The sequence below is a fragment of the Taudactylus pleione genome, unplaced genomic scaffold (genome assembly GCF_031769625.1).
Source record: "Taudactylus pleione unplaced genomic scaffold, aTauple2 ptg000451l, whole genome shotgun sequence".
NCBI classification, from domain to species: Eukaryota; Metazoa; Chordata; class Amphibia; order Anura; family Myobatrachidae; genus Taudactylus; species Taudactylus pleione.
This window is the reverse complement of record NW_028284853.1, coordinates 8,430,939-8,456,413: the sequence shown is the minus strand read 5'-3', so window position 1 is coordinate 8,456,413 and position 25,475 is coordinate 8,430,939. Positions and strand designations below refer to the sequence as shown.

At 41.8% G+C, this 25,475-nt stretch overlaps 1 protein-coding gene across 2 annotated transcripts in view; it reads left to right on the top strand.

Moving 5' to 3' along the window:
* RBBP6 (RB binding protein 6, ubiquitin ligase) overlaps positions 1-25,223 on the top strand; it is a 37,294-nt gene extending 12,071 nt beyond the window's left edge. Inside the window, exons 4-18 of one of the 2 annotated variants that reach the window (XM_088448215.1) lie at positions 1,111-1,191; positions 5,210-5,254; positions 8,355-8,443; positions 8,538-8,634; positions 10,090-10,229; positions 10,311-10,483; positions 10,904-11,007; positions 13,272-13,612; positions 15,091-15,187; positions 15,290-15,350; positions 15,467-15,530; positions 16,128-16,496; positions 16,742-16,843; positions 17,591-19,345; positions 21,864-25,223. In XM_088448215.1, coding sequence (XP_088304341.1) covers positions 1,111-1,191; positions 5,210-5,254; positions 8,355-8,443; positions 8,538-8,634; positions 10,090-10,229; positions 10,311-10,483; positions 10,904-11,007; positions 13,272-13,612; positions 15,091-15,187; positions 15,290-15,350; positions 15,467-15,530; positions 16,128-16,496; positions 16,742-16,843; positions 17,591-19,345; positions 21,864-23,649 — 5,304 coding nt within the window. In that variant the 3' untranslated portion in view covers positions 23,650-25,223. The remainder of the gene's footprint in view (positions 1-1,110; positions 1,192-5,209; positions 5,255-8,354; positions 8,444-8,537; positions 8,635-10,089; positions 10,230-10,310; positions 10,484-10,903; positions 11,008-13,271; positions 13,613-15,090; positions 15,188-15,289; positions 15,351-15,466; positions 15,531-16,127; positions 16,497-16,741; positions 16,844-17,590; positions 19,346-21,863) is intronic. The other variant, XM_088448216.1, reaches the window with a different exon arrangement.
* The last annotated feature ends 252 nt before the right edge of the window (positions 25,224-25,475 follow it).

Below are 25,475 nucleotides of genomic sequence, written 5' to 3'. Positions count from 1 at the left end.
TATTTTTGATCTGCGGAAATGTGAGATTTAGCCTTAAGCTAGGTACACACTGAGTGATGTGTACCCAGCTGATCTCTCGGCCCTATGGGCCGACATATCGGAACCTGTGTACACATCAGACCGAGGTAATGGATGACTGAACGATCCCTTGTTCCGTCCTTCATTACCTGCAACGGGGCCGCATGTAATGTTGGACGTGCAGCACAGCCGACCGGACGATACTGCATGCGGCAGAGCGATGTGGCAGATATGCCGTTCCGATTCGGCCGGAAACAACATATCGTGCCAACATAGTCTGTGTGTACCCAGTTTAGTTCACCTAATTTCCCTGATGATAAAATTGTGCTTGCCACACCCAAACAGCAAACGCCTCCTTCTATCCATCATCATTAAAGAACAAACATTTAAACATTTTATAAATATATAATTGTGGAATAAATTTAATTCAACTTTGTAAAATTTCATTAGAGAATTGTGCAGTGAGCGTTATTCACTTATGATCCCATTAAGACGTATTAATATTCATATTGGCCTGAATTAGATCAGGCCACTATCGCCATGCCAGTTTACTAATACACATTTAAACACTATGCCCGGTGTTCCTTAATGTGACTGTAGAAGGAAGTGGTTTGTGCACATGTGATCATTTAGCGGAAGCTAAATGGGTTGACTGTCTGGTTCCAGGACTGCTGACATCCATAAAGACACGAGACCATACAAAAAAGTGCACTCACATTTTCTAATGAAATGTATTTCAAAGTCTAACCCTACCCATAGTGTATTTTTAGCCAACATCCCGCTACCGGCAGAGTCATGATTATTGGGTCCTCCTTTGTTTTTGGGCGAGAAGCGGTCTCGTCCTAAAATGAACAACCGCTAACAATGCAATTAGCTGTGACCGTTTCTATTATACAGGCTAACAGAGCTGTGGTTCTGCACATCATTGTGGCACTGTAAAATGAGTTCCATGTGACTATAGGTATATAGAGCCCTAATGGTTCTGCTAGTTGGGGGGAGGGGTTGGCTAAAAAAAAAAAAAAAAGTCTTTAAATTTACTTTACTTTCAACCTGTATCTTTAGTAGTTTTCCTGGATTTTCTTGTTCCTGCAGTTGCCAACATATAAAAGCCACAGTCTAGGACCTAATTTAAAGCATCAGGTTTTTGAGGAGATACGCCGTCCATCAAGGCTGGTCAGTTTTAAGGCTTTCATGACAATCGTATTCAATAAGTCTCGCACCTTTTTTACATATAGTCAGAGGTACTGTTTGTAGGAAACCTCCTCTTTTAATGCTCACTATTTTACTTTTTGGAGAATAAGCACTTAAAGGAATTTTTCCTAGAACAACTCTTTCCCCTCTCCCCTAAAAAATCTTATGCGTGCAGGTGTAGTTGTGTTTGACGAAAAAGAACAAGCTAAAAAAACTCCCATTCTCTGGTCTCCTCCTCGCCACAGTAAGCTGACAGTGGCAATAGCTCGATGGCATGTCCCAGGATTCTGTTAAAGGCGTCATCCACATTCTATGGTCAAAATGATAGAATACCGGAATATGCCACAGCGAGGCTTTGTAACTGGCATATTGTCCTTCCTACTAGCTTGACTGGTGATGAGGAACTCAGAATGTGACTGACACACACACAGTTTTTATTGCAGTACTTTCAAAGATTTTTTTTTTCCCCTGTTATTTGTACATGCCATCTAGGCAGACTATTCCTTGTCATTGTAGTGTTCTGAAGCCCTATCCAGTAGCAATGAAAATGGCCACTGCCTAGATGACTGAATACAAAGCAGTGTATTTAGTACAAGATAGTAGAAATGAAATCCTTCATCTCTGCCCTCCAAGAGCAAAGTATATTAATGTGATCCCATGTAGCTTTCATAGGGGCGATTCAACTGTTTTGGGCATCTTTACTATTGGGCACCCGACGGAGCAGTTCAATTGTCGCTCTGTTCGGACGTTTAAAGCCGCCGGGGGGGGGGCGGGCACACTGCTTCTCGCAGCCACCTGAGTTGCAAGATGAAATGTGAGCAAAGTCTGTTGTTTGGGCGCAGTAACGGTGGTCTGGGGGCACCCTAACAACTACTTTAGATGGGTTTAGCTGCTTTGCGCGGCTAAACCTGGTCCTTTTAGGCGCATTAAATACGTATGGGCGTCCGAACAGAGAAACTATTGCATTGCTCCGTTGGGTGCCTATTCTTTATAGATGCTCAGCAGGGGGCGCACAAAACAATTGAATTGCCATCATAAAGTCTTGGTTGCTTTGCCTGAAGGAGATATTATTTAAACAAAAACAAAAAAAGAGCTAAATTTAGTTGTTACTTATTTTTTTATTTAATGTAATTTTTCCTTTGTTTCTTTTAACTGCATTGTATGCTTTTGTATTGTAAAGATTGATTCTATTGGGGAATTCAATTCAGTTAAATGATGAATGCAGCATTTCTGGTACATAACATACACTGGCTTTTGCAAGTTTTCCCTCGTAACCAAAAAAGGTTCCAGTTGAAAACTTGCGATGTCGGCACTACCGTAAATGGCCGATGTGTGCGGAGCCGGGCATCACTGGGATGTCTGACAGCACTTAGAATTGAATTTTCCTATAGATTCCAAAAAATCTACTGGTTAAATCAGCTTTGCGGTCTGTTTATGGACCTATTTGTTAAATAGTCATGAAAAGATAGCTCTTCTAACGGCTATACTGGCCGGCAACAGTAAATGACATACTTTTGAGGTTAGCCTTGCTCAGACCTCAATGATTTGTGTGGCAGTTCATGTTTTCCAGATATAGCTGTTGCAAAGGTGTATTCATTAGTAAATTATTCATTCCACGGTGGACTTGAAAACATGAACTGTCAGGGGTCCTTTGCCATCCCAGACTTACTGTATAGCTGGTCAGTAGGGGGCTCTAATCCGCATGCGTGACCGGAATTGTCAGGTAACACATGCAGGTTGACCCTGGATTTGGTCCTTGGCTTCCAGGTGCAGCACCATTTTTTGTTTGTTTGTGCATGTACTGTATGCTCTAGCATAGGAGGACAACCAATGGTACAGGTAACAATGCTGTTCTTACATATGTGATATTGTAGCTTGTAGTGATACCCAGTGGTGGTCATGGGAACCTGTGGGGAATGCTAAATGGGGTGAATCCCTAAATCTGCCGAAAACGCAAGTTTTTGATGGATTTGAGGCGGTTCACCATTTGAATAGGCCCCTTGGTTTCTAATAGGTTTTAACTGATGTCTTCTAAAGTATATTGTGGAAGATTTATCAAAGCTAATAGTGAAAGTGGAGAGAGAACGTACCAATCAACTCCTAACTGTCATTTTTCAAACTCAGCCTGTAACATAGGAGCTGAGTCGTTGGTACATTCTCTCTCTCCGCTTTCGCTCTACGAGCTTTGATAAATCTCCCCCATTGCTACGTGTAGGAAACTGGTACGATTCGATAGTTTGATGATTGTGATCAGTTCTAAGAGGATCTTCTAAACCAGACACTGGGCACGATTCTATTCAACGCGATGTAAATAGCTCCGGGAGTGAACTCCCGGAGCTATTCAATACACCGCGCTGCCAAGTCCGACTAAGTATTTCTTCTCTCATCCCTCCGGGGATGAGAGAAGAAATCCGACAACAGTCCCGGCGCGAGGCTGTTTTCTGTCCTTCGCGCCTGGAAAACAGCCTCGCGCCGGGAAGTTAGGTCGGGGAATGCCTGTTATCGCGCCTAAACATCCGTGATAACGAGCCTTCCCTGACCTAATCGCGATGAATTGAATAGCTCCGGGAGCTATCTCCTGGCGCTATTTACATCGCGTTGAATTGAATCGTCCCCACTGTTACCTTTTTAGATCCTACAAGGTCTATGTAATATAGATTTTTATGATTCAGATGATCTGATTAAGCTGTTTGATGCACTATTGTGTGGTGTTTTATTTTTAGACAGGCTGGTTGTAAAGTATTAACTTGGCCAGTTAGAGCAGTTTCCAGCTGTCCCCAAGTGTCCAAAACAATTATGCACTGTTTGCTTTAAAGGGGGTTTTCCGCATTAATATCTGACCAGGCATCCTCCCTTCCCTTTAACAATTCTTTGGGAAGGATATCCAGAGGCGAGGCTTCATCAAACCACTTGCCGTCCTCCAGTCAGTTGCTTGTTTCAATAACTGCTTATTCAGTGGCAAAGATCCTGCCCTTCCCTACACCAAAATATAATTTTAGTGAAGGGAGGGGGTTTGGTTAAATTCAGTATAAAAGTTGGAAACCATCATCTCACTAGTGAACCAGGTTTAAAGATCATCACACTGAAAAGTATTTAACGGTTACCTTTGCATATGTTTTGTGTCTATATATAGTCTGGTGACATAGTTGTCGACTGACTGTGGAAACGAGAATGCAGTTACCAGTCTCCCTACACAATTATAATACTACTTAAAGCATTTTAAACGGGCTTACATTGTAACTTTTAAACATGCTGATAAAGCAGCATGTTTAAAGTTATAATGCACACCTGTGGTTTTTTTTTTTTTAAAGGTTTTAAGCAGCATTACTACCTTGTCTGTTTAGACGTACAAATCCCAGTGTCTACATCCACTTTTCCCACACCATTTTAACCTAAATGTTTTATTTTGCCCCTCCAATGACTGTTGCACAAACCACCTGTTCTTTTTACTGATTATCTTTATAACAGACTGTATTATGCATATCTATCTCTGTTATTGTAGGATATGGGTGCTTTTATATCCTCAACTCTGTAGCACTGGTAGTTCTCCAATGCAATAAAAATAAATTGCAATACAATAGGAAATTTGGCTACTGCGTTCTACATTCAAATAAACGTGCCTAAATACACAATGTACATCTTTTATTTTGCTTTTCTAAAACAAAAGAAAATCCAATCTACAGAGAGCCTTATTTCTGTAAAGGTTGCTGTTTATTTAATCGTATTTGAACAAATCATATTTCCAACAAATCCCCAGGGTGTTAAGAATTACAATTGGTAAATGTCTTTTTGGAGCAGATTGTTTTTTGTTGCTGTAAAGTTATTTACTGCCTGTATGAAAAAATGAACTTTTGTATGTCATTACTGCTTTGTCACTTGTTACCATAAGGGCTGTCATGTTTTGTGGGTTGTTTTTTTTTTAAACATTTGTGATTTATTGAAACTGCTGCTTTTTTTGATTTTAATACTTGAACATTTTCATTTAATTTTCTATGAACAGATTGATGACGCTTCTGCATCTCTTTCTCTGGCCCAGCTTGCTAAGGTATATGTATACAGATCATAACACGCTAAGATGTCCTATCATTGTAAGATGTGTATATCCTTTTTTATATCTGCTCATTTTTGGTCGACAAAATAATTTTAAATGTAAATGGCAATGTGCACTACCTGTCCTGTTAAACTGGGAAAGCTCCACCCCTACAATTGTGGGAGACGGAAAGAATGCTTGGAGTGTCCTATATGCTTCTACCTAATAACCATCCTCAAGAGGATACCACGCTGAAGACTTCTACGCAAGAAGATTGTTTTTTGCGCTGACCTTTTATTTTTTTTCGAAATTTGAAGAATAAAAAAATAAATACACGCACAAACAAAAAAACCAAGAGAATATGGCATAGCATTGATCGTTTAATGGTATGGACTTCAACCTTTTCTTGCGATGAGTCTTAATGGACACATGTCACCTCATTTTTGCCAATACTCGCCAGACCTGGGTACGAAATGTAGTACCATTACCGAATCCACAGTGCTGAAATGTTTGCCTGAAAATGTGCCATGGTGAATATAGTGTAATAGCCAAAAACTTTTCGGTTTTGCAAAGTACAAAAGAGAAATTGACTGTAATTTTTTTTTTTTTTTTTTTTTTTTCCCCTAATGTGCTCTTTGCATCTAGCGGATCTCCCATTGTTGTCTTGTTGCATACATGACATGATTAATGCACTTTAAATGTTTCTGATTTACACCTGTTAGTGTTCATGCCTGATGATTAAAATGGTATGTTTTATATGATACGTGCAGCTGCCATTGAGATAATGGTCTAATGAATATGACTGTTTAATATCCATGTAAATCTCTATTTTTCTTTTTTGCTTTGTAATAAAAAAAAAAAAAAAAAGATTTAAACAGTTTGCTTGTTTTGTGAGTGAATGCCGAGCCCATCCACACTGTATCGGTTGCCGTTTTAGACTGTCACTGCTTTTTCCAATTGCAGGGAAATGTCTTAGTTTGTTCCGTCACTGCAAATCCTGTCGCCCTTGGCCTGCAAGTGCATTGATTGGTGAAGCCACCGATCCTAGCTCTGAATTAGTCCATGTTTATACCTGCTTTTTAAATGCCACAGCTAACCGACTGTTAAAGCATTGTCAAAAACAGAACTACCATTACAACAAACATGGGGTGCGATACGGCTGTGACCACATATTACAAACAACAAATTGCACCACTACAGACCCTTGAGTTAAGTGGATCAGTTTCTTGTTTAAACGATGTGACTTCACTGCTGCCAGTAGCTTTGCAGTATGATGTAGTTCAGAGGTCTGCGTGCAGTGAATGGACGAGTGGCGTAGCTTAAAACAGTTTCAAAGCATGCTTATTTTGATTTATTTATCTTTTTGCAACATTGAAGGCACACTGGGACTTTGCGGGGTTCCATAGTAACCTCACCTATGTGTATGTGCTAATAGCTGCCATTATCTGAATAACATTGCTGTTTTTTGCACAAAGATGAGCAAAGATCATTACCTACACATCAGGCCCAAACGTGACCTACGCAGCTCCTGCAAAACTTTGATAATTTGAAAATCTCCCCTCCCCCCCAATCCCTTATGACTGCCATACATTTGGGGGGTGATTCAATCAGTGCAATGCTGAATAGCCCCGGGAAGGAGTTCCCAGAGCTATTAATTTCACTGTGCTGTTAGCCCGACCTAAAGGATTTCTTCTGAGGATGAGAGCAGAAATCCGACTGAAGTGCTGGCCGCGATGCTGATTTTCAGCTTAGCGCCGTGCTAACAGCCTCGCAGCCAGCACTTTAGTCGGAGAATGACTATTAGCGCGACTAAACACTCAGCTTTAGGCACGTTAACAGACATTCTCAGACTTAATTAGTTTTAGTCAGACTAAATTGAATAGCTCCGGCCATTCCTACCCGGGGCTATTCAGCCTCGCTCTGAATTGAATCGTCCTGTTAGTGCTAGCACCCTTCACCTTCTGAAACTTGGTACAGCAAGCTTACAAAACTAGCCTAGATTTTATATTCCCAATTTATAGAACCATACTTGATTTATTTCACTAACACTTATGCAAATGTATAGTCATTTAGACCTTTTTGCTTTTTAGTAAATGATTTTAGAATGGATAAACTTGATGATCTGTCTGCATTTATGATTTAGCATTTTAGTTCCAAGAAATTATTTTCTAGATCTGTCTGTTAGAAGTACCGGGAACTACCTATTGGTCAGAAGTCCAAAAGTGAAGGATTTTGCCACGGACACTGGTTAGCTAGTCAATGGGCTCGACTCTATTGTGTGCGAAGTGAATAGTGCCGGGAATCAGCTCCCGGAGCTATTCAATACACCGCGCAGCTAAGCCCGACTAAGGATTTCTTCTCGCACCCCTACGGGAATGCGAGCAGAAATCTGACAAAAGTCCAGGCACAAGGCTGTTTTCTGCCCATTGTGCCGGGAAGTTAGGTCGGGGAATGCCCGTTCTCGCATCTTAAACGGTGTTTAGTCGCGAGACCGGGCCTTCTCCGACTAAACACCACGCAGAATTGAATAGCTCCGGGAGCTTTCTCCCGGCGCTATTTACATCGCGACCAATTGAATCGAGCCCAATGTCTCTTTTAAGAGCGCTACAAATTACCTCATAATAAGGGCCCTATCGACCTCACACATCTACATGTTCCAGTTAGTAGGGTAGGTTTGCATAAGAGATTCTTGCAGGTTACACTGACAATGATTCATTTTGTGGCTCCTCTCTACACGGATGTGCTTTGCCATGTAACTCTTGCATGTTACCCTTCGGAATGTGGCCACACTGAGATTTTGATCATCATCATGCTTTATTTAAATTTTTTTTTAGTTTCAGTTAATCAGGTATAAACATGGCCTAAACTTTTGTAACCCTTCTGATGCTGAAAGTCCTATTAGGAGTTAAGATATGTTCCTTCCTATCCGATGGTTGTAGGAAGCAGATTGTCTCCCTCCTGACCACAACTCTCGTCCAGGATGGAAGAGCGGGCATTGGTGGCATACGATAGCATTGAATGTGTGAGTGCCTGATTGTGTTTGGACCTTCTACGTCCTCATTTCTGATTTGACTAATTTCTCTCCCCCTCCCCCAAACAATTGCCTGTTAAACAGACCCCCAATCTGGCTGAAGCAAATGCATCTGAAGAAGACAAAATCAAAGCAATGATCTCTCAGTCTGGCCACGAATATGACCCCATCAAGTAAGTCGCCCTCATCGTGCACATCCCGTCGTCTCCGCTGGTGCCGTTATGTGGGCTCAGATAACAATGGTTTTCTTTTCTAACTCTTTCTCAGCTATATGAAGAAACCGCTAGGCCCCCCGCCTCCGTCTTACACTTGTTATCGGTGTTTAAAGCCCGGTCACTACATTAAGAACTGTCCTACAAACGGGGTAAGTGTGTGTCTCAAATCAAGTCCTTTCTCATAGTGAGTACCAGACTGCAAGGATTGCCTCCGGACCCTTAAAGTTACATAAACCCTGTACTATGGATGATGGGGAACTGGGGTTTTTTTTTGTCTTGCGTTATTTTTACTTCTTTACAAATAAATGTACAATGTATAATATGCTGCCGTTTGCTGTGGCTATTACTATGTTTGCTTGCAGTGCTCACTTTTCAGTAGTCCTTGTTTTCTTTAACATTCCCACATATCCTCCCATCGCTTTTTTTCCACTAATTCATGCATAGATGGATGATGTGCAACATCTACAATGTCAGTAGTACATGACATTGTGTGTAGATGGAGGGTGTGTTCAACTTCTAGTGGCCAGTAGTGCATGACATTGTACGTAGATGGAGGGTGTGTTCAACTTCTAGTGGCCAGTAGTGCATGACATTGTACGTAGATGGAGGGTGTGTTCAACTTCTAGTGGCCAGTAGTGCATGACATTGTACGTAGATGGAGGGTGTGTTCAAATTCAAGTGGCCAGAAGTACATGACACAGTGCATAGATGGAGGGTGTGTGCAACTTCTAGTGGTCAGGAATACATTTTATCATGAGCGGCATCACCATCTAGCATGGCCATAGTCAAAAGCCTCAGGTGTAGCCTCTGAAAATAAATATTTGTGGTATATTCTTTCCACTATACAGGACAAAATAAAACAAAGACCACTTGCTAATAGAGGGTCTTCAATTCCTATCCCTAAATTGTTCAATAATGAGGTGGGATCAGCCATCTGACTCTAGATACTTTGGTTAGAAGAGTTAAGATTGACGCAACAGAGAGTCTGATGAGTATTTCCACCACAAGTCATCAGGAAAGTTAATAACCGATGTTTGCAAATTGTTTAAACTCCCCTTTTTCTGTATGTTAATTGTAATTGAGCTGCAGAGTATACAATGTACTGCATTCTGAAGGCTGTGCAATTGTTTCTCTGGTAGGGCTCCCATTAGTGGTTACCACGGTCACAAGCACCAGCTAAACCAGTCTATAGGACGACCAAACCACCGTTGGCGCCCCAAAAAGCGGGCTTTGGACACATTTCTACTTGCATCTCAGGAGGCTGCGAGGAAAAATGTTACACTGCCCCCACCCCAGTGCTAAAGTGCATCTGTGCTGTAGAACATACAGTTGCAGTTTTAAAGGTTAACGGGCAACATCCATTTGTATAGTACATTACTGCAGCCTCTATGTCCTCATCTGTAATCGGCTTAAGCCAATTTTACCTCTTTTCAAAGGAAGTTCATTTATTTTTCTAAGACCACCAGGCCTGTGTTCAGTCACTGTTGTTGCCCTGACATACACTGACCACACTGCTTTTGTAGGAATGCATATATTCATTATTGCATATCCATGTTCTTGCTGATGTTTTCTCATTAATCCTTGGTGTTTCTCCCTCTCTCTAGGACAAGAGTTTTGAGTCTACTCCCAGGATAAAAAAGAGCACCGGAATCCCTCGCAGCTTCATGGTTGAAGTCGAGGATCCCAATATGAAGGGAGCCATGCTTACAAACACTGGAAAATATGCCATACCAACCATTGATGCGTAGGTGTCCCGCCCATAGCGTATTACTAAGGAGCACCAGCACCTGTGTGTAAGCCATCTTACATTTTCCTTGTATTGCAGTGTGGCTTATGCTATGGGAAAGAAGGAAAAGCCCCCTTTTCTTCCTGATGAACCATCATCCTCTTCAGAAGAGGAAGACCCCATCCCAGATGAGCTGCTATGCATGATCTGTAAAGACATGATGAGTGACGCAGTTGTTATCCCCTGTTGTGGAAACAGCTACTGTGATGAATGTGAGTATTTTGGATGTGGCTTGTCCACATTATGGCTGACCACAGTGTTTGGGTGAGCGGTTCAATTTAAACACACAAATGTCTCTCCTTAGTCATGTTTCATAATAATGTGCCTCCTGTTTGTCCCGTTCTGAGACTAGTATAAGCCTCTAAACTCCAGCTGTAGCCCATATGGCAAAATTGAAATAGCTCTGCAGTACTTGTTGGCCAAAAATAAGGCCTTAATACTTGAGTGGCCATTTAGGACCCCCGGCCTCATGCCTGTGTTACTAGTTCAGGGTGGCACACAAAATCAATGCCCTGTCCTTTATGAAGGCAACAAGTACACCTTTCACATTTTGAAGTGGTGTTGAGTATAATGTCGTCCTCAAGCTCATTTTGGCAATACCAACTTGTTGCAAATCTTTATTTCTCCTCTAGGTATCCGCACAGCATTACTGGAATCTGATGAGCACACGTGCCCCACTTGTCACCAGAATGAGGTCTCTCCAGATGCCTTAATCGCCAACAAATTCTTACGTCAGGTATTTCTAGCCACTTTTATATATTTACATAGTTGTCTCTCTGTGCACTTTAAAAGAACCTTGTTACTGTCTGTCACATCCGTCTATCATTCTGTCCCTTCCACACCTAACCATGATTCCTTTGAGATTATACTCCACTCTAAATGTCACTGCAAAGGGGTGGCGAGGGGTATTTTAATCCATAGAGTGTAAAAAGAAAAGCTGGCCTAGCATGATCCTGTTGATTGGTGCAAGCAGCAGGATTACTTTACATACAGTCAGGTGCATAAATATTGGGACATTGACTGAATTTTCATATTTTGGCCTCTATTCACCACCACAATGGCTTTGAAATGAAACAAACAAGATGTTCTTTAACTGCAGACTTTCAGATTTAATTTGAGGGTAATTACATCCAAATCAGGTGAACGGTGTAGGAATTACGACGGTTTCTATATGTGCCTCCCACTTTTTTAAGGGGCCAAAAGTAATGGGACTATCAACTCAAAAGCTATTTCATGGACAGGTGTGGGCTATTCCCTTGTTATTTTATTATCAATTAAGCAGGTAAAAGGTCTGGAGTTGATTCTAGGTGTGACATTTGCATTTGGAATCAGTTGCTGTCGACTCTCAATATGAGATCTAAAGAGCTGTCGCTATCGGTGAAGCAAGCCATCATTAGGCTGAAAAATCAAAACAAACCCATCAGAGAGATAGCAAAAACATTAGGTGTGGCCATATCAACAGTTTGGAACATTCTTAAAAAGAAAGAATGCACCGGAGAGCTCAGCAACACCAAAAGACCCGGAAGACCACGGAAAACAACTGTGGTGGATGACAGAAGAATTATATCCCTGGTGAAGAAAAACCCCTTCACAACAGTTGGCCAATTCAAGAACACTCTCCAGGAGGTAGGTGTATATGTGTCAAAGTCAACAATTAAGAGAAGAGTGAATATAGAGGGTTCACCACAAGATGTAAACCATTGGCGAGCCACAAAAACAGGAAGACCAGATTACAGTTTGCCAAACAATATCTAAAAAAGCCATTACAGTTCTGGAACAACATCCTATGGACCGATGAGACAAAGATCAATTTGTACCAGAGTGATGGGAAGGGAAGAGTATGGAGAAAGGAAAGGAACTGCTCATGATCCAAATCATACCACCTCATCAGTGAAGCATGGTGGTGGTAGTGTCATGGCGTGGGCATGTATGGCTGCCACTGGAACTGGTTCCCTTGTATTTATTGATGATGTGACTGCTGACAAAAGCACCAGAATTAATTCTGAAGTGTTTCGGGCAATATTATATGCTCATATTCAGTCAAATGCTTCAGAACTCATTGGACGGCGTTTCACAGTGCAGGTGGACAATGACCCGAAGCATACTGCAAAAGCAACCAAAGAGTTTTTTAAGGCTAAAAAGTGGAATGTTATGCAATGGCCAAGGCAATCCCCTGACCTGAATCCGATTGAGCATGCATTTCACTTGATGAAGACAAAACCGAAGGGAAAATGCCCCAAGAACAAGCAGGAACTGAAGACATTTGCAGTAGAGGCCTGGCAGAGCATCACCACCAGGGATGAAACCCAGCATCCTGTGATGTCTATGCGTTCCAGACTTCAGGCTGTAATTGCCTGCAAAGGATTTGCAACAAAGTATTAAAAAGTGAAAGTTAGATTAAGGATTCTTTAGTTTGTCCCATTACTTTTGGCCCCTTAAAATGTGGGAGGCAAATATAGAAACCGTTGTAATTCCTACACCGTTCACCTGATTTGGATGTAATTACCCTCAAATTAAATCTGAAAGTCTGCAGTTAAAGAACATCTTGTTTGTTTAATTTCAAAGCCATTGTGGTGGTGAATAGAGGCCAAAATATGAAAATTCGGTCAATGTCCCAATATTTATGCACCTGACTGTATTTGTTCATAGTCCAGGCCGTTAGAGCCAAGAGACAGATAACATGCGGACCTGCTTGTTGGAAGATGACCATGCACTCGACCTCATTGCGGTTATCTTCCAGTTGATTTTATTAAACACGCCCAATAGTCACTTCTTACAATTATCACAGGTTATTGCAGTTTTTGGAAAACAGTCCAGGCCAATATAACTATTTGGCAGTCTTCGCCTAGCTCCCATTATAGGTGTATTATTTTTATATATATATATATATATATATATATATATATATATATATATATATATATATAAAATTATTTTTATTTTTTTCTCTTATGCTCAATGCAGGACAATACAGATGACTAAGTTTCTGTTTTATTTTAGGCTGTCAATAACTTTAAGAATGAAACCGGTTATACAAAGAGGATCCGCAAACAGCAGTCTGCCCCCCAGCCGCGGCAGCAGGCAGCCCCACCGCCTCGCAGTGCTCTGCAGCCAACACGTCCACTGACCTCTCGCCAGCAAGATCCTCTTATTGCCCCCACTACTGCTACTACTGCACCAGCTGCAACTCCTGCCCCGCAAAGCACTGCTCCGAGCCACCCAGCTGCACCCAGCACTGCAGTAACTAATCCTCCACCTCAGTCTGTGCCCCCTATAGAGCCTACACCAGCACTACAGTTAACTGTCCATAGGGAAAGGGAGAAGCCAGAGCCTGTGTTTCAGTAAGTTTTGATAGCCGTTTGCAGTGCTACAGAAGTGAACCTGTCAATGATGCATTTTGTGTTATCTGTTTTGTGCGCAAAACCAATGGCCTTAGTAATGCAGCTAATCATATAGGGGCTACTTCATGGCTCAGAGATGTCACTGATTTCTAGAGCATTGGTGCTTCACGTTTTCTTATTAGTTGAACCTGTAAGATAGTTTCCAGCAATGTGTGTGCACGTAAATTCAATGTATTTTCTGTACAGCAAATGGTGTCTGAGCCAATGCAAGAATTAAGGTTGGTACACGTTAGACGATATGTCGCCCAATTCGGCGGATCGGGGCAACCTGTCGTCCACATTGGCAAATGTGTACCCAGTATGTCGAACCATGCGCTGAGTCATTCATCGCATCGACGGATCGAGCCTACATGATGCTCAATCTGTCAATTTGGTGAACAACCTCATATTTCTGGATGCGGCTGGTGAACGACATGTCGTGCAGACGTTCGACAGATTGTGCACTGGCAAACGACCACACGATATGTGGTCGTTTGCATCTGCCGTTTGCTGGGTACACTCATCGTGTAATGTGTACTCAGCATTAGAACAAGCCTTAGTTATTTTTGCTCATGTAAGAGAGATTTTTGGATAGAGAGAGAGACTGGAGAGAAGGTGGGTGGCACTCAGATACTCGGCCTTAGGAGCGAGGAGAATGGCCTGTATAGGTAAACGTTTCAGGGATCTTAAATCACTTTAGTCCAGACACACTGAAATTCTCCAGTGTCTGTCTGCATATGGGAAGGTACCAGCAAATGCTGGGCCAAATTCGATTCAATGCTAAGATGAAGATGAATAGACGCAGAAGAGAACTCCCGAAGCTTTTCAATACACTGCGCTGTTTGGGCGGCTAAAGGATTTCTTCTCGCACCACCCTGGGGAATCCAACAAGAGTGCCGGGCCCGCAGCTGTTTGCCGGCTTAGCGTGGTGCTAACAGCCGTGCGCCCGGCACATGCCAGTTCTCTCGCCTAAACACCCAGGTTAAGTCGTGAGAACCGGCATTCTCTGACTTAACCAATTCCCGACAAGGCACACAGCGCGTTGTATTGAATAGCTGCGGGAGCTCCCTTCCGCGGCTATTCATCTTCGCATTGAATTCGGCCCATTGTTTGGTTCTGGTTGAGTGATGGGAATCTTGTTTGTTTAGATAGAGATGTATAAATAGAACAGTATGACACTCTGTAACCACTAGTGTGCTTTTACACAATTGCATATTTAACCAGACTGAAAAGGGCGTTGTATATTGGGCAGTGGTCTATCCTATTGTTATATTTCCTCTATCACACATTATCGGTGGCACATACTTTAAAGAGACTCTGATGTTTTTTAGTTTTCCTTTTAGGGTCCAGTTCTGTTCACTGCATGTTTAATTGTGTCAATTGTTAGGTGTGTTTGCTCACCCTTCTCTTATCCTGTGTCTCCTCCTTTCACATGATAGTCAGGAAAAGCGAGAAAGCTCCCGTTCTGCCTCTTCCGTTCCCGTCACAGCACCGAGCGGTTTACCACTGCCCAACAACCTTCTCATTGGAGACAAAGTGAGTGTTTACTTGCTTTTATTGCTTTGTTGTATGCCATTATTACCTGTGATAGCTGATGTAAACCTGCGTGGAAATTTTTTTTTTTTTTTTTTTTTTTAGGGCTACCATGTATCAGTGCTTGGGCCGATGCCACCTGTTACTCACTGCCTTCCCCCTCCAAGTAAGTACTGGAGTGTGGTCTTTTCCATACACCTCTATCTGCTGGCATGTTGAGGTCATTGTCTTGCATTTTTGCACTGGTGGATTGTTATACTAACCGCCTCATTATTTTTCCAGCTCCACTTATGAGGGCCAATATTCCGAGACCGGCTGGGCCAAGACCTCACATGGGATGGGATGGGTAAGTGTTTTAATTCCACCATAATATAATTAGTAAACTAAACTATTAGTGACCCATACAGAGAAAAAAAAGCAAACCTGACCCTGAGTCTAATAGTATTTAATATTATAAATATGGTCTATATATCTGGGTTTGGGTGGTATGTTTTAGACTTTCTTTTTCGCCATAAAAAGTAAAAAAGACAAAATTCAGATACATTTTGTGAAATATTGAGTATGTACTTTATTGCACATGTATGTTCTCTATAATGCAAGGTATACATTTGTTGTAACAGTTTTTGTATGTATGTAATTTGTACTGAATTTTGGATATGATAAAAAGGTATTTAAAAAAAAAAAAAAAAAAGCAAACCTTGCATCAAACTTAATGCAAGTATATCTCTACAAACGAGGAAATGCCAATCCCATTGTTGAAGCAAAATGTTAAGTTTGATTTTATTACACATTTAGTGTGTGTATGTGTGTGTGTGTATATATATATATATATATATATATATATATATATATATATATATATATATATATATATATATAATGTTTAGGTTTTTTTTTTTAAAAAACTTATTTACGGTTATCTAACTTTTTTTTTTTTAAATAGCCATAGCCGGGGGCGCCACCCACACAATGATCGGCCACCGAGGAACCAAGGGCCTTCTCTAGCTGCCACCGGGCCAGTGTATGTTCCTCCTCCAACGCCTATGTTTCCGCCACCGCCACCCCATGGTCTTCAGTTGCCGCCTGGTGTACCACCTCCTCAATTCCCTCCACAATTCCCTCCTGGACAGCCTCCGGCTGCTGGTTATAATGTTCCTCCTCCAGGATTCCCTTCAGCTCCCGCTACAGTGTCTGCTCCATGGGTCTCTCCAGCAGTTCAGGCAGCGCACACCAATGCTCTGCCGGCACAATCCCTGGCACCTCCTCTGTCCAAAGAGGAGTTTTACAGAGAGCAACGTCGTTTGAAAGAGGAGTGAGTAGTTATACATCACTTATTTTCAAATGTTTTTGATGAAAAGTTATTTTATTTTTTTCAAATGAACATTTATATTTTCTTATTTTTGGTTGGTAGAATGGCATTGTCTGTTTGCGTCATTGCCAGGTTTATTTTGTACTAAAGCAAACATTTGAGGTTATTAGAAGTATGGGATCTACTTTAAAGAGGAGCTGGTAGCCCATTGATAAAGAATAATGTACAGGTTGGATTTTTTTTTTCAGAGAGAAAAAGAAATCTAAACTTGAAGAATTTGCAAATGATTTTGCCAAGGAACTGTTGGAATACAAAAAAATTCAAAAAGAGCGTAAGCGATCATATTCCAGGTGAATAAGGATGGATCTCAGCAGCTCTTATATTGTGTGGACCGTTGTTTTTTTATTTTTTTTTGGGGGGGGGGGGGATTTGTGTGGCAAAGTAGTAGGGTTAAATTTCACAACATTTTTAGAAGTTTAAAAAAACAAATATTAAATGGTTCCCAACTGCGTATTTTATGGTATCTGATATTTAATGAGCAGAAAAGGATCTAGAGCGGTAGATTTAGAAAAGCTACAGTCGGGATGCCTGCGAATGGGATGCCGGCCGTCAATATACCGACACCGGAATCCCGACACTCGGCAGAATGCCAACGCCACAGTCTCTAAGAGATCAAGATACTGACGTCTGCATCCCGACTGTCGGCATCCTGATGGTAAGTTTGCGGGTTAGGCTGGTGATGGTTGTGTTAGGTTAGGCACCGGTTAGGGTTAGGCTGCGGGGAGGGGGGTGGTAAGAGTTAGGCACCACCGGGGGGAGGTTAGGGGGGGAGAGGAGGAGGGTTAGGCTACTTACCGACCCCCGTCGGGATTCTGAACATTTGGATGCCGCTGTCGGTCTTCTGACCGCATGTATCCCGGCCGCCGGTCAATCGTATATATTCCTGCATCACATATGCTGGAACACCATTAAGCAAAGTAAATGGTACTATTTACTGGAAGGGAGAAAGTAGAACGGTGAATCTGGCCTTATATTTCTGAACAATAAATGTTCCTTTATATATTTTTGTTAATCTGTTTTTTGGTTGTCTTTCAAAGGTCCAAATCTCCTTACTCTGGATCATCCTACTCCAAAAGTTCTTATTCATATTCCAAATCGAGATCGGGTTCTTCGAGGTCGCGTTCCTACTCTCGCTCCTTCAGCAGATCGCGGTCCCGGTCTTTTTCAAGATCTCCTTCATACCAGAAGAAAGTCCACGGGAAAGGGCGAGCTTACCGATCTAGGTCCCGCTCTCACGGATATCCTCGTTCCCGATCTAGGTCTCCATACAGGAGATTCCAGTCACGATCTAGGTCCCCAGTGTACAGACCACCTTCCCCTAACAATAAGAGACTGCTTCAACCAGTTGAGGGGGAGCGGGAATATGGCAACCGTTACCGTGAATTCCCTCCGTATGATGTCAAAGCTATGTATGGTCGACAGCCTGATCCAAGAGATCCTTATGAAAAGGAAACCTACAGAGAGTGGGAACGAAACTGCAGGGACTGGTGCGAGAAGTATTATAAAGGATGTGCAATTAATACTATGCCAAGACAGCGGTCACCTATCAATAGGGAAAATTTCCCTGAGAACCGATTTGTTCCTCCACAGCAGGCCCGCAGGGAACACTCACCTTATAATCGTGGCCAGAGAGACAATTATCCTCCACCGTTGATGCCTCGACTGAGACCTGTGGGTGGTGGTTATCAGGAAAAGATCTTGCCACGTGATACTCATATCATGAAGGATTCTATAAAATCAAAGGAAAGGGAGCTTTTCATGTCCTCTGGTGACACCAGAGGAAACAAACACAAGAAACACCGCAAGAGAAGAAAAGGGGAGGAAAGTGAAGGCCTGTCCAAAGCTGGCGCTGACTCATCCAGGAAACACAGAGACTTGCATAGTGATGATGTCAAAAGGCTTGAACCTCTTTTTGTGCCCACCAGTAAAGATGATGCCACCCCAGTGAGAGACGAGCCCATGGATGCAGAGTCCATTGCGCTCAAACCTCTGTCCGAAAAGGACAGACGCGAGAAACCCAGAGTGAAATCTGATAAGACCAAACGCAGAAGTGATAGTAACCAACCGAAGAAGGAAAGTTCTTCCAAAGTAGTCAAGGTTGAAAAAGCAACTAGTGAAGTAGATAAAGTGAAACATGTAGGTCACGAACCACCTCTAAAGAAGGCCAATGACGAGACTCAAAAAAATGAAAATTTAAAACCTGCCACATCACAAAAAGAGGACAAATCCATCTCGCTGCCGCGCAAAGTCACTCTTAAGACAATGAAGGACAATCAGGATAATAAACAATCAAAGGATGATAAGAACAAAAAAGACCATTCAAAAGACTCAAAGCAGGACAAACCTCCAACTAAAGATGAAAAGGTGAAGAAGGGCGATGAAAAATCTAGAACGGAGGAGTCCAAGCCTGAAAAACGTAAGAGAAAAGCTGATGATAAAGCCACAGACAAGGAACTGGAAAAGTCCGCTGTGAAAAATACAACAGCCGAGACCACTGAGACTGCAAAGCTGCCGCCTTCAAAAATAAAGACTGAGGCAGAGATTGTGAAACCGGAGAGAGTCCCAGAAAGGGACAAAACTACCACTGCACCAGTTGTGAAAAAAATTAAACTGAATCGTGAAACTGGAAAGAAAATTACAAACACAGAGTCAGTCGGTGGATCAGAGGAAGCACAGGTGAAAAGTGAGCCAACAGTCATTACCAAGACCAAACCAGAGCGTGTTAAAGGGAAGCTCAAAAAGAGAGTTCCTGCTCCCGATGGATCTGGCTCCACATTGGTGGACTATACTAGGTAAGAAAAGCTTCCTGCTCGGTATCATTACAGTAAGAAACACCTGGTGCCTTTAGCTTAACAAAAAAAATACAAATGTGAATTACAAGAAAAGTCCAAAAAAAAAAAAAAAAACTTAGAAAACCAAAACTAGATAGAGAAAAAAAGAACCCCTAGAGAGAACTAATAAGACTAGAAGAAAAAAGGAAACCTAAATAGAGATAGAGAAAACCATATTAGGAGAGCAACAAGAACAGAAGATACCCAACGCTACAAAATATTTAATTTATTTTTTTTCTTTGCTAGAGAATTCTACTTAGACCATTCACCTGAACCGCCAGGGCCACGATGGCTCGTAATTGCCCTATGCTGCTCTTGTCTTCAGACTTCTTGGTCTTGCCCATCTGGCGACGAATACCCCTTCCGTATGAGTTGCCCATTCATGTGTGAAATAGAGTAGTGTGACGCTGTCACAGCCATCATTTTCAGCCCATGGAACAGAGCCTCCAAAATAGTCCCAGGTTATGATGTCTTTAAAGACTTTAGTTTTGTAAGTGTACGCCTTCCCAACAAAATACTTTCCACCACCCCACGTTCTCCCCATATATTTTATCAACTCAAATATTTGTACAGAAACCATGAAGCTGGGCTCCCCTTCCTCATGTTTGACCCATAGCACCACCCATTCCTCCTGAGCTCCTTGTCGTTGTCTTGTGCCATTCAGCAACTCCTGAGTCTTTTGGGTGTATTCAATTAGGTGCGAGAATAGCAAAAATCCTGCAACCTGATTTTTGCTATCGAGTTAGATGCGGGGTATTTAATTTTTTCAGCGGCGGGGTTTTTTTTTTTATTATGCAGACCCAGATCACTGCCAATTTTACCTAAAATGGTCGGGAATTGCTCTGGGACCCCTACGGCTCCCCCCTAATGATAATTAAACAATTGGAAGTTTCCAATGAGCTTAATTAGCCAGTAAATACTGCACTTCTGCAGCATGTGTGGTAAGTAGATGTGTGTGCCTGTGTGAGCCCCCCACCAGAGGCAGCAGCAGGGAGAACTAAAGCTCCCAGCAGCCCCCTCCCCAATGCAAAGATGGAGGGAAGAGGACCTAGATTAGTAAGTATCTTTTTTTTTTTTTTTTTTTTTTTCCACCACTGGGGGGATTTCTAATCAGAAAACCATGCTTGCATTTTATTTTCAATTGAATACCGCTGGTGTTGGAAGCGTGCATACCCATGATGATCCAAAATTGGGTGCAAGTTTTTTTGCGGTTCAATCCTCGCTCCCAATTGAATATGCCCCTTTGTGCTCGCCCTTTGTTGGGTACAGGCTCAGTGAGCGCTGACCTTCTTTTACTCTACCTTTGACTTGCCTCCGCTTGCCCGTCGAGATAGTGAGTTACCCTACCCTTGACTCTTGTCTGTGTCCATCCTAGGTGGTTGGTTTATTCTGTTTCCACGAAAATGTCAGTTTGCTATACTTCAGATGTCAGGTTTCATTGTTACAATGTATATTCCCTGTATGGCTCTGTGGACACTTTAGTGCCTTTAGCACGATCTATGTTGAAAAAAATCCGTATCTTTAAAACCTAACAATATGACTTAACAGTTTATAATCTGTTTTGTGTTCGGTCCTTAGATTTAGTGAAGTGCATAGTCTTAATAGGTTGCTAGTTTCTTACCGTGATGTACGGTGCAAACAATCTTATTTGTAGTAACTTTGGGAGGTATATCTATATCACTCTCCCTCAAATCAAAAATCTTGTTCAGTTCATTCTCCTTGTGAAACGAAGACTCTAACCAGTCTACTAAAAAAAAAAAAAATGCTAGTTTATCCCTGAAGTGCTAGATGGGTGTTGGGGGGTTATTACTGTTTTTGGATGACTAAAGGTAGGTACACACTGGTGCAATGTTACGATTTGGCCGATTTGACTGAATCATTGCGACATATCGTGCTGAGTGTATGCACGTTATGCGTGCTCCCACGGTCGCATATGATGTATTGCACATCAAACCTGACAATATCACATGTGGCCCCATTTATGTTAATGATGGCCAGAAAAAGTGATCGTTCCGTCCTTCATTAGTTGCTGCAGTGTGTATCGGCAATCATGCGATACCCAGGGAGTCCCCCGACAACGTCACAAATGCCGGTCTTACCAGTGTGTCCCCGGCACAAGCCATCTGATTCATTTAAATTATGCAAATCGTCAATGGCAACCATCTTAAGCACCGATTGGGTATACAGGCCGAGAATAAAACAGTACTGGCAAATTCAGTGGAGCCCCTGTCTATCATTGTTAGAGAGGACCCCTACAGTTCTAATGTTGGAAGGGGTTATAAAATTAGGAACCGTTTTTTTTAATTATAGTAAAGATTGCCTGGAATGTTAATTTTAGCACACTAAAACTATAGTTTAATGCATTTGTACTAACTAGTCATTTCCATGTAACATTTGGGAAATGTTGCTTCATATATAATTTTATTGTTGCACATGTTCTATTCAAATTTTGTAAATTTTGACTCTTATCCTTACACAGCACAAGCTCCACTGGTGGAAGCCCTGTCCGCAAAGCTGAGGAAAAGCAAGACTTGAAGAGAACGGTTATTAAAACAATGGAGGAGTACAACAATGACAGCACAGCTCCTCCTGAAGATGTCATTATAATGATTCAAGTTCCACAGTCCAAGTGGGACAAGGATGATTTTGAGTCTGATGATGATTCGGAAGCAAAGAACTTGCAGGGAACACCCAGTACTGGGAAACCAATGAGTGTTGTAACTAAACCAATGTCTACTGTAATTCTGCCTGAGAGAGAGGCAGGCTCTTTGGAAAAACCCAGGCCGCTTAGAGAGCAGGGAAACGAGGGCACAATACAACATGCCAAAACCACAAAGGACACATCTGTCTCTCTAGTCAAGAATAGAATGAAGGATAAAGACAGCCCCGCGACTGAAAGGGAAGCTTCCGATAAAAGAAAAGGAAGTTCCCAGACGGACAGCAATTCTGATCGCAGCCAGCAGTCTTCCAAAGAGAGGACGTCTGAAAAGCAAGATCCAGGTCGTGGAACATCCAGCAAAGACTTCACCCCTACACGTGAGAAGAAGTCTGATCATGCTGACAACAAAGATAGAAAACTGGAACATGAAAGCAGAGAGAGGGAGAAGAAGCAAGAGCATGACAACAGAGACCGAAAGATCGAACATGACAGTAGAGAGAAGGATAAGAAGAACGAGCATGACAAAAAGCAAGAACATGATAGCCGTGACAAGAAGACTGAGAATGACGGCAAGGACCGGGAAAGGAGGCAGGAGCATGACAGTAAAGACAGAGACCGGAAACAAGAGCATGACCGAGACAAAGACAAGAAACCTAAACATGACAGTAAGGTAGAAGAGAAGAAACCAGAGCTTGACAGCAAAGATAATAAGTCTGAACATGACACCCGTGACCACGGAGGTTCCAAAAGAAGAGATGAAAGGAGGAAAGAGTCTCCACTCAGGAGCAAAGACTCTTCTTCTAGTTCACAAAAAGTAAGACTCAAAGACACATCCAGTGAAACCACTAAAAAAGTTACAAGAGACTCTAAGAGTAGCAGCCATAGTCCTGGGCAAGAGCGAAGACCAAAGGCTGATAAAAAATCATCAGACGCAAAACGCCCAAGAAAAGACCAAACATCTGACAAAAGCAGTGAAAGGGGAAGGGAGAAACTTGTCTCCAAATCAAAAATTGCTGAAGACTTGAGTGACAAAAAGGCACCACACTCCAAACGTTCCCCACCAGAGACAAAAACTGACAAGGAAGCCGGTGAGAAGGACACCGTGAAGACTAAGGTACCTCAAAGCCACTCGACACGGCTCTCTACCGATCTAACCAGAGAGACGGATGAAGCTTCCTTTGTGCCCGATTACAACGAAAGTGACAGCGAGGCCTCCGTTAAACAGGAAGACGTTCTAACACAGGACCCTCAGGAAACCAAAAACAAGGACACAGAACCCATGCATACAACAGAAACAGGGGATGGTAACTTGCTCGCTACTGCCCCAAGCAGTCCAACTGCTAGCCCTAGCCACAGCCCAGGAGATTCTCCCAGCCGCAGCAGTAGCGCCAGCTCAGCAGGCAGCCAAGACCGAAAGAAAAGAAAGAAGGAAAAGAAGAAACATAAGAAGCATAAGAAACACAAGAAACATAAGAAGCACACCGGTAACGAATCAGAGACTGAAAAGAGCCAGAAACACAAACACAAAAAGAAAAAATCCAAGAAAAGCAAAGACAAAGAGACTGAGAAAGAGGAGGCGAAGGCCAAACCTTCGGCACCTATGTAATGTGGCTACAAACAGCAGGGAAGAACTTGCCCCACATCACCTGTATTAATTTGTTATTTTCCATGTAATGTAAACAATCTTGCTGTGTAAATAATGGGAAACTGTGCCACACCTAATATATTGATTATATGACTTTTACATCAGAGCTTTATAAAGAACGTTTTTGTACAGAACTCTGTGTTGTGACCACATTGGAAATTCTTTGGGGTTTTTGTTTATTTATCTCCTGGGCATTTTGCATTTATCCATCAATTAGGTGGAAATGAGTGTACTGTGAAAAGAAATCCCTCTACGTTTTAGCCTACTTTATGTAAAAATTTGATCAATTGGAGCACATGTTGTCCCACCGTTCCACAGCCCTGAGCCCTTCAATAACTTGCACTGTCAAGTCTTGGTATAAGATTTTTTGTTTTATCTCTTCGGCATCTTATATTACATAAGTTTTACTGGGTTTTTTATTTTATTTTGTTGGTTTGTTTTTATCAGCAGCAGCCATGTGCTCCAATCCAATAAATTATTTCTGATTTTGTTATATAAAATCTGGAGAAGTAGCCCTCAGTAGACAGCTGAATATAGCCACCCTTGTAAAGTTAGTGAGATGCCATTTTGACAAGAGGTGGGTGTGTGGCAAGTGAGTGTAATCAGTATGGTGCAAATTACTTCTGCCACAGAAAACATGGTTTATAGACTTGGTAATGATTCTCCCCCCCCCCCCCCCCCCCAATACTGTGAAAGCCAACAGCATTATATTGTTCCATCATGATGCCCGGTTAAGTACATTTTATTTGTTGTTGATCAAGACTTGCATTGAGACTTTTAACCATGAGTAAGTTTTGGTATGAATATGAAATTGTCGCATCACCTACTCTGTATATGAACAAGTGGGCTTTCCCTAAAGCCGATTATGGCGGTGTTTAATTTACTAATGACCTGCACATTCCCATATTTGTGGTGCAAAGCATTAGAGATTACTTTATGGGATAAAATAATGTATATTGCTCTGAAACTATCTTCCACCTGTATAATTAGGTAATCTGTTCAAAGGCAAAAAAAGGGAAGTGCTGCGGACTCAGGATTTGAGACGCCAAAGTCAAATGGTTATGGTAGATTACATTAAAAGCAAACGAACTGCAAGCAGGCTTCATCATTTTCCCTTTTAGCTGCATGTTGCAGTGTTACAAATATGCCACATATCCTGGGGGATCTAGAAAACTAGTTTGTGAGAAAATGCTGGTGGCCAAGCTTTGGAAAGTAAATACACTGTACAGTAGAAGTCCTTGTCCTATCAAATGCTGCTTATGTTGCTCTTGATGCCTTTCTTTGCACCTTTTTTGTTTTTTCTTTTTGTTACCAGACGTACATTTTTTTTAAAAGGTTTGTGCATTTTTTTTATTTTTTTTTATTCCCATCATAAATTGGCACTATGCAGAAAATAATCAAATAGCATCATATCCCCTTGTCTGGAATATTTCTTTATGTAAGCATAAAAAAAGCAACCCTACCTCAAAAAAAGCGGTGTAAATTTTTTTTTCCTGTGAATAAATGACAATGAATTTAACAATTTTTTTTGTGACTATGATTTAAACTGGAATGAAAATACTTTTTACCAGTGAGTTTTTTTCCCAACCCTCCAAAGATTGCAAATGAGTAAAGGGCGATTAACTGGGGAAAAACATGAATAGCACTAACGCCAAAGAGTAAAGTATTTTCCTAATAAGTGTCTGAATAGGACCGGTGTTCTTTACGGCAAGGGTAGAAAAGCTAAAGAATTCCTGAGCACTTGAGGTGGTGATACAGATTCACTAACCGAATTTAACAATGGTATT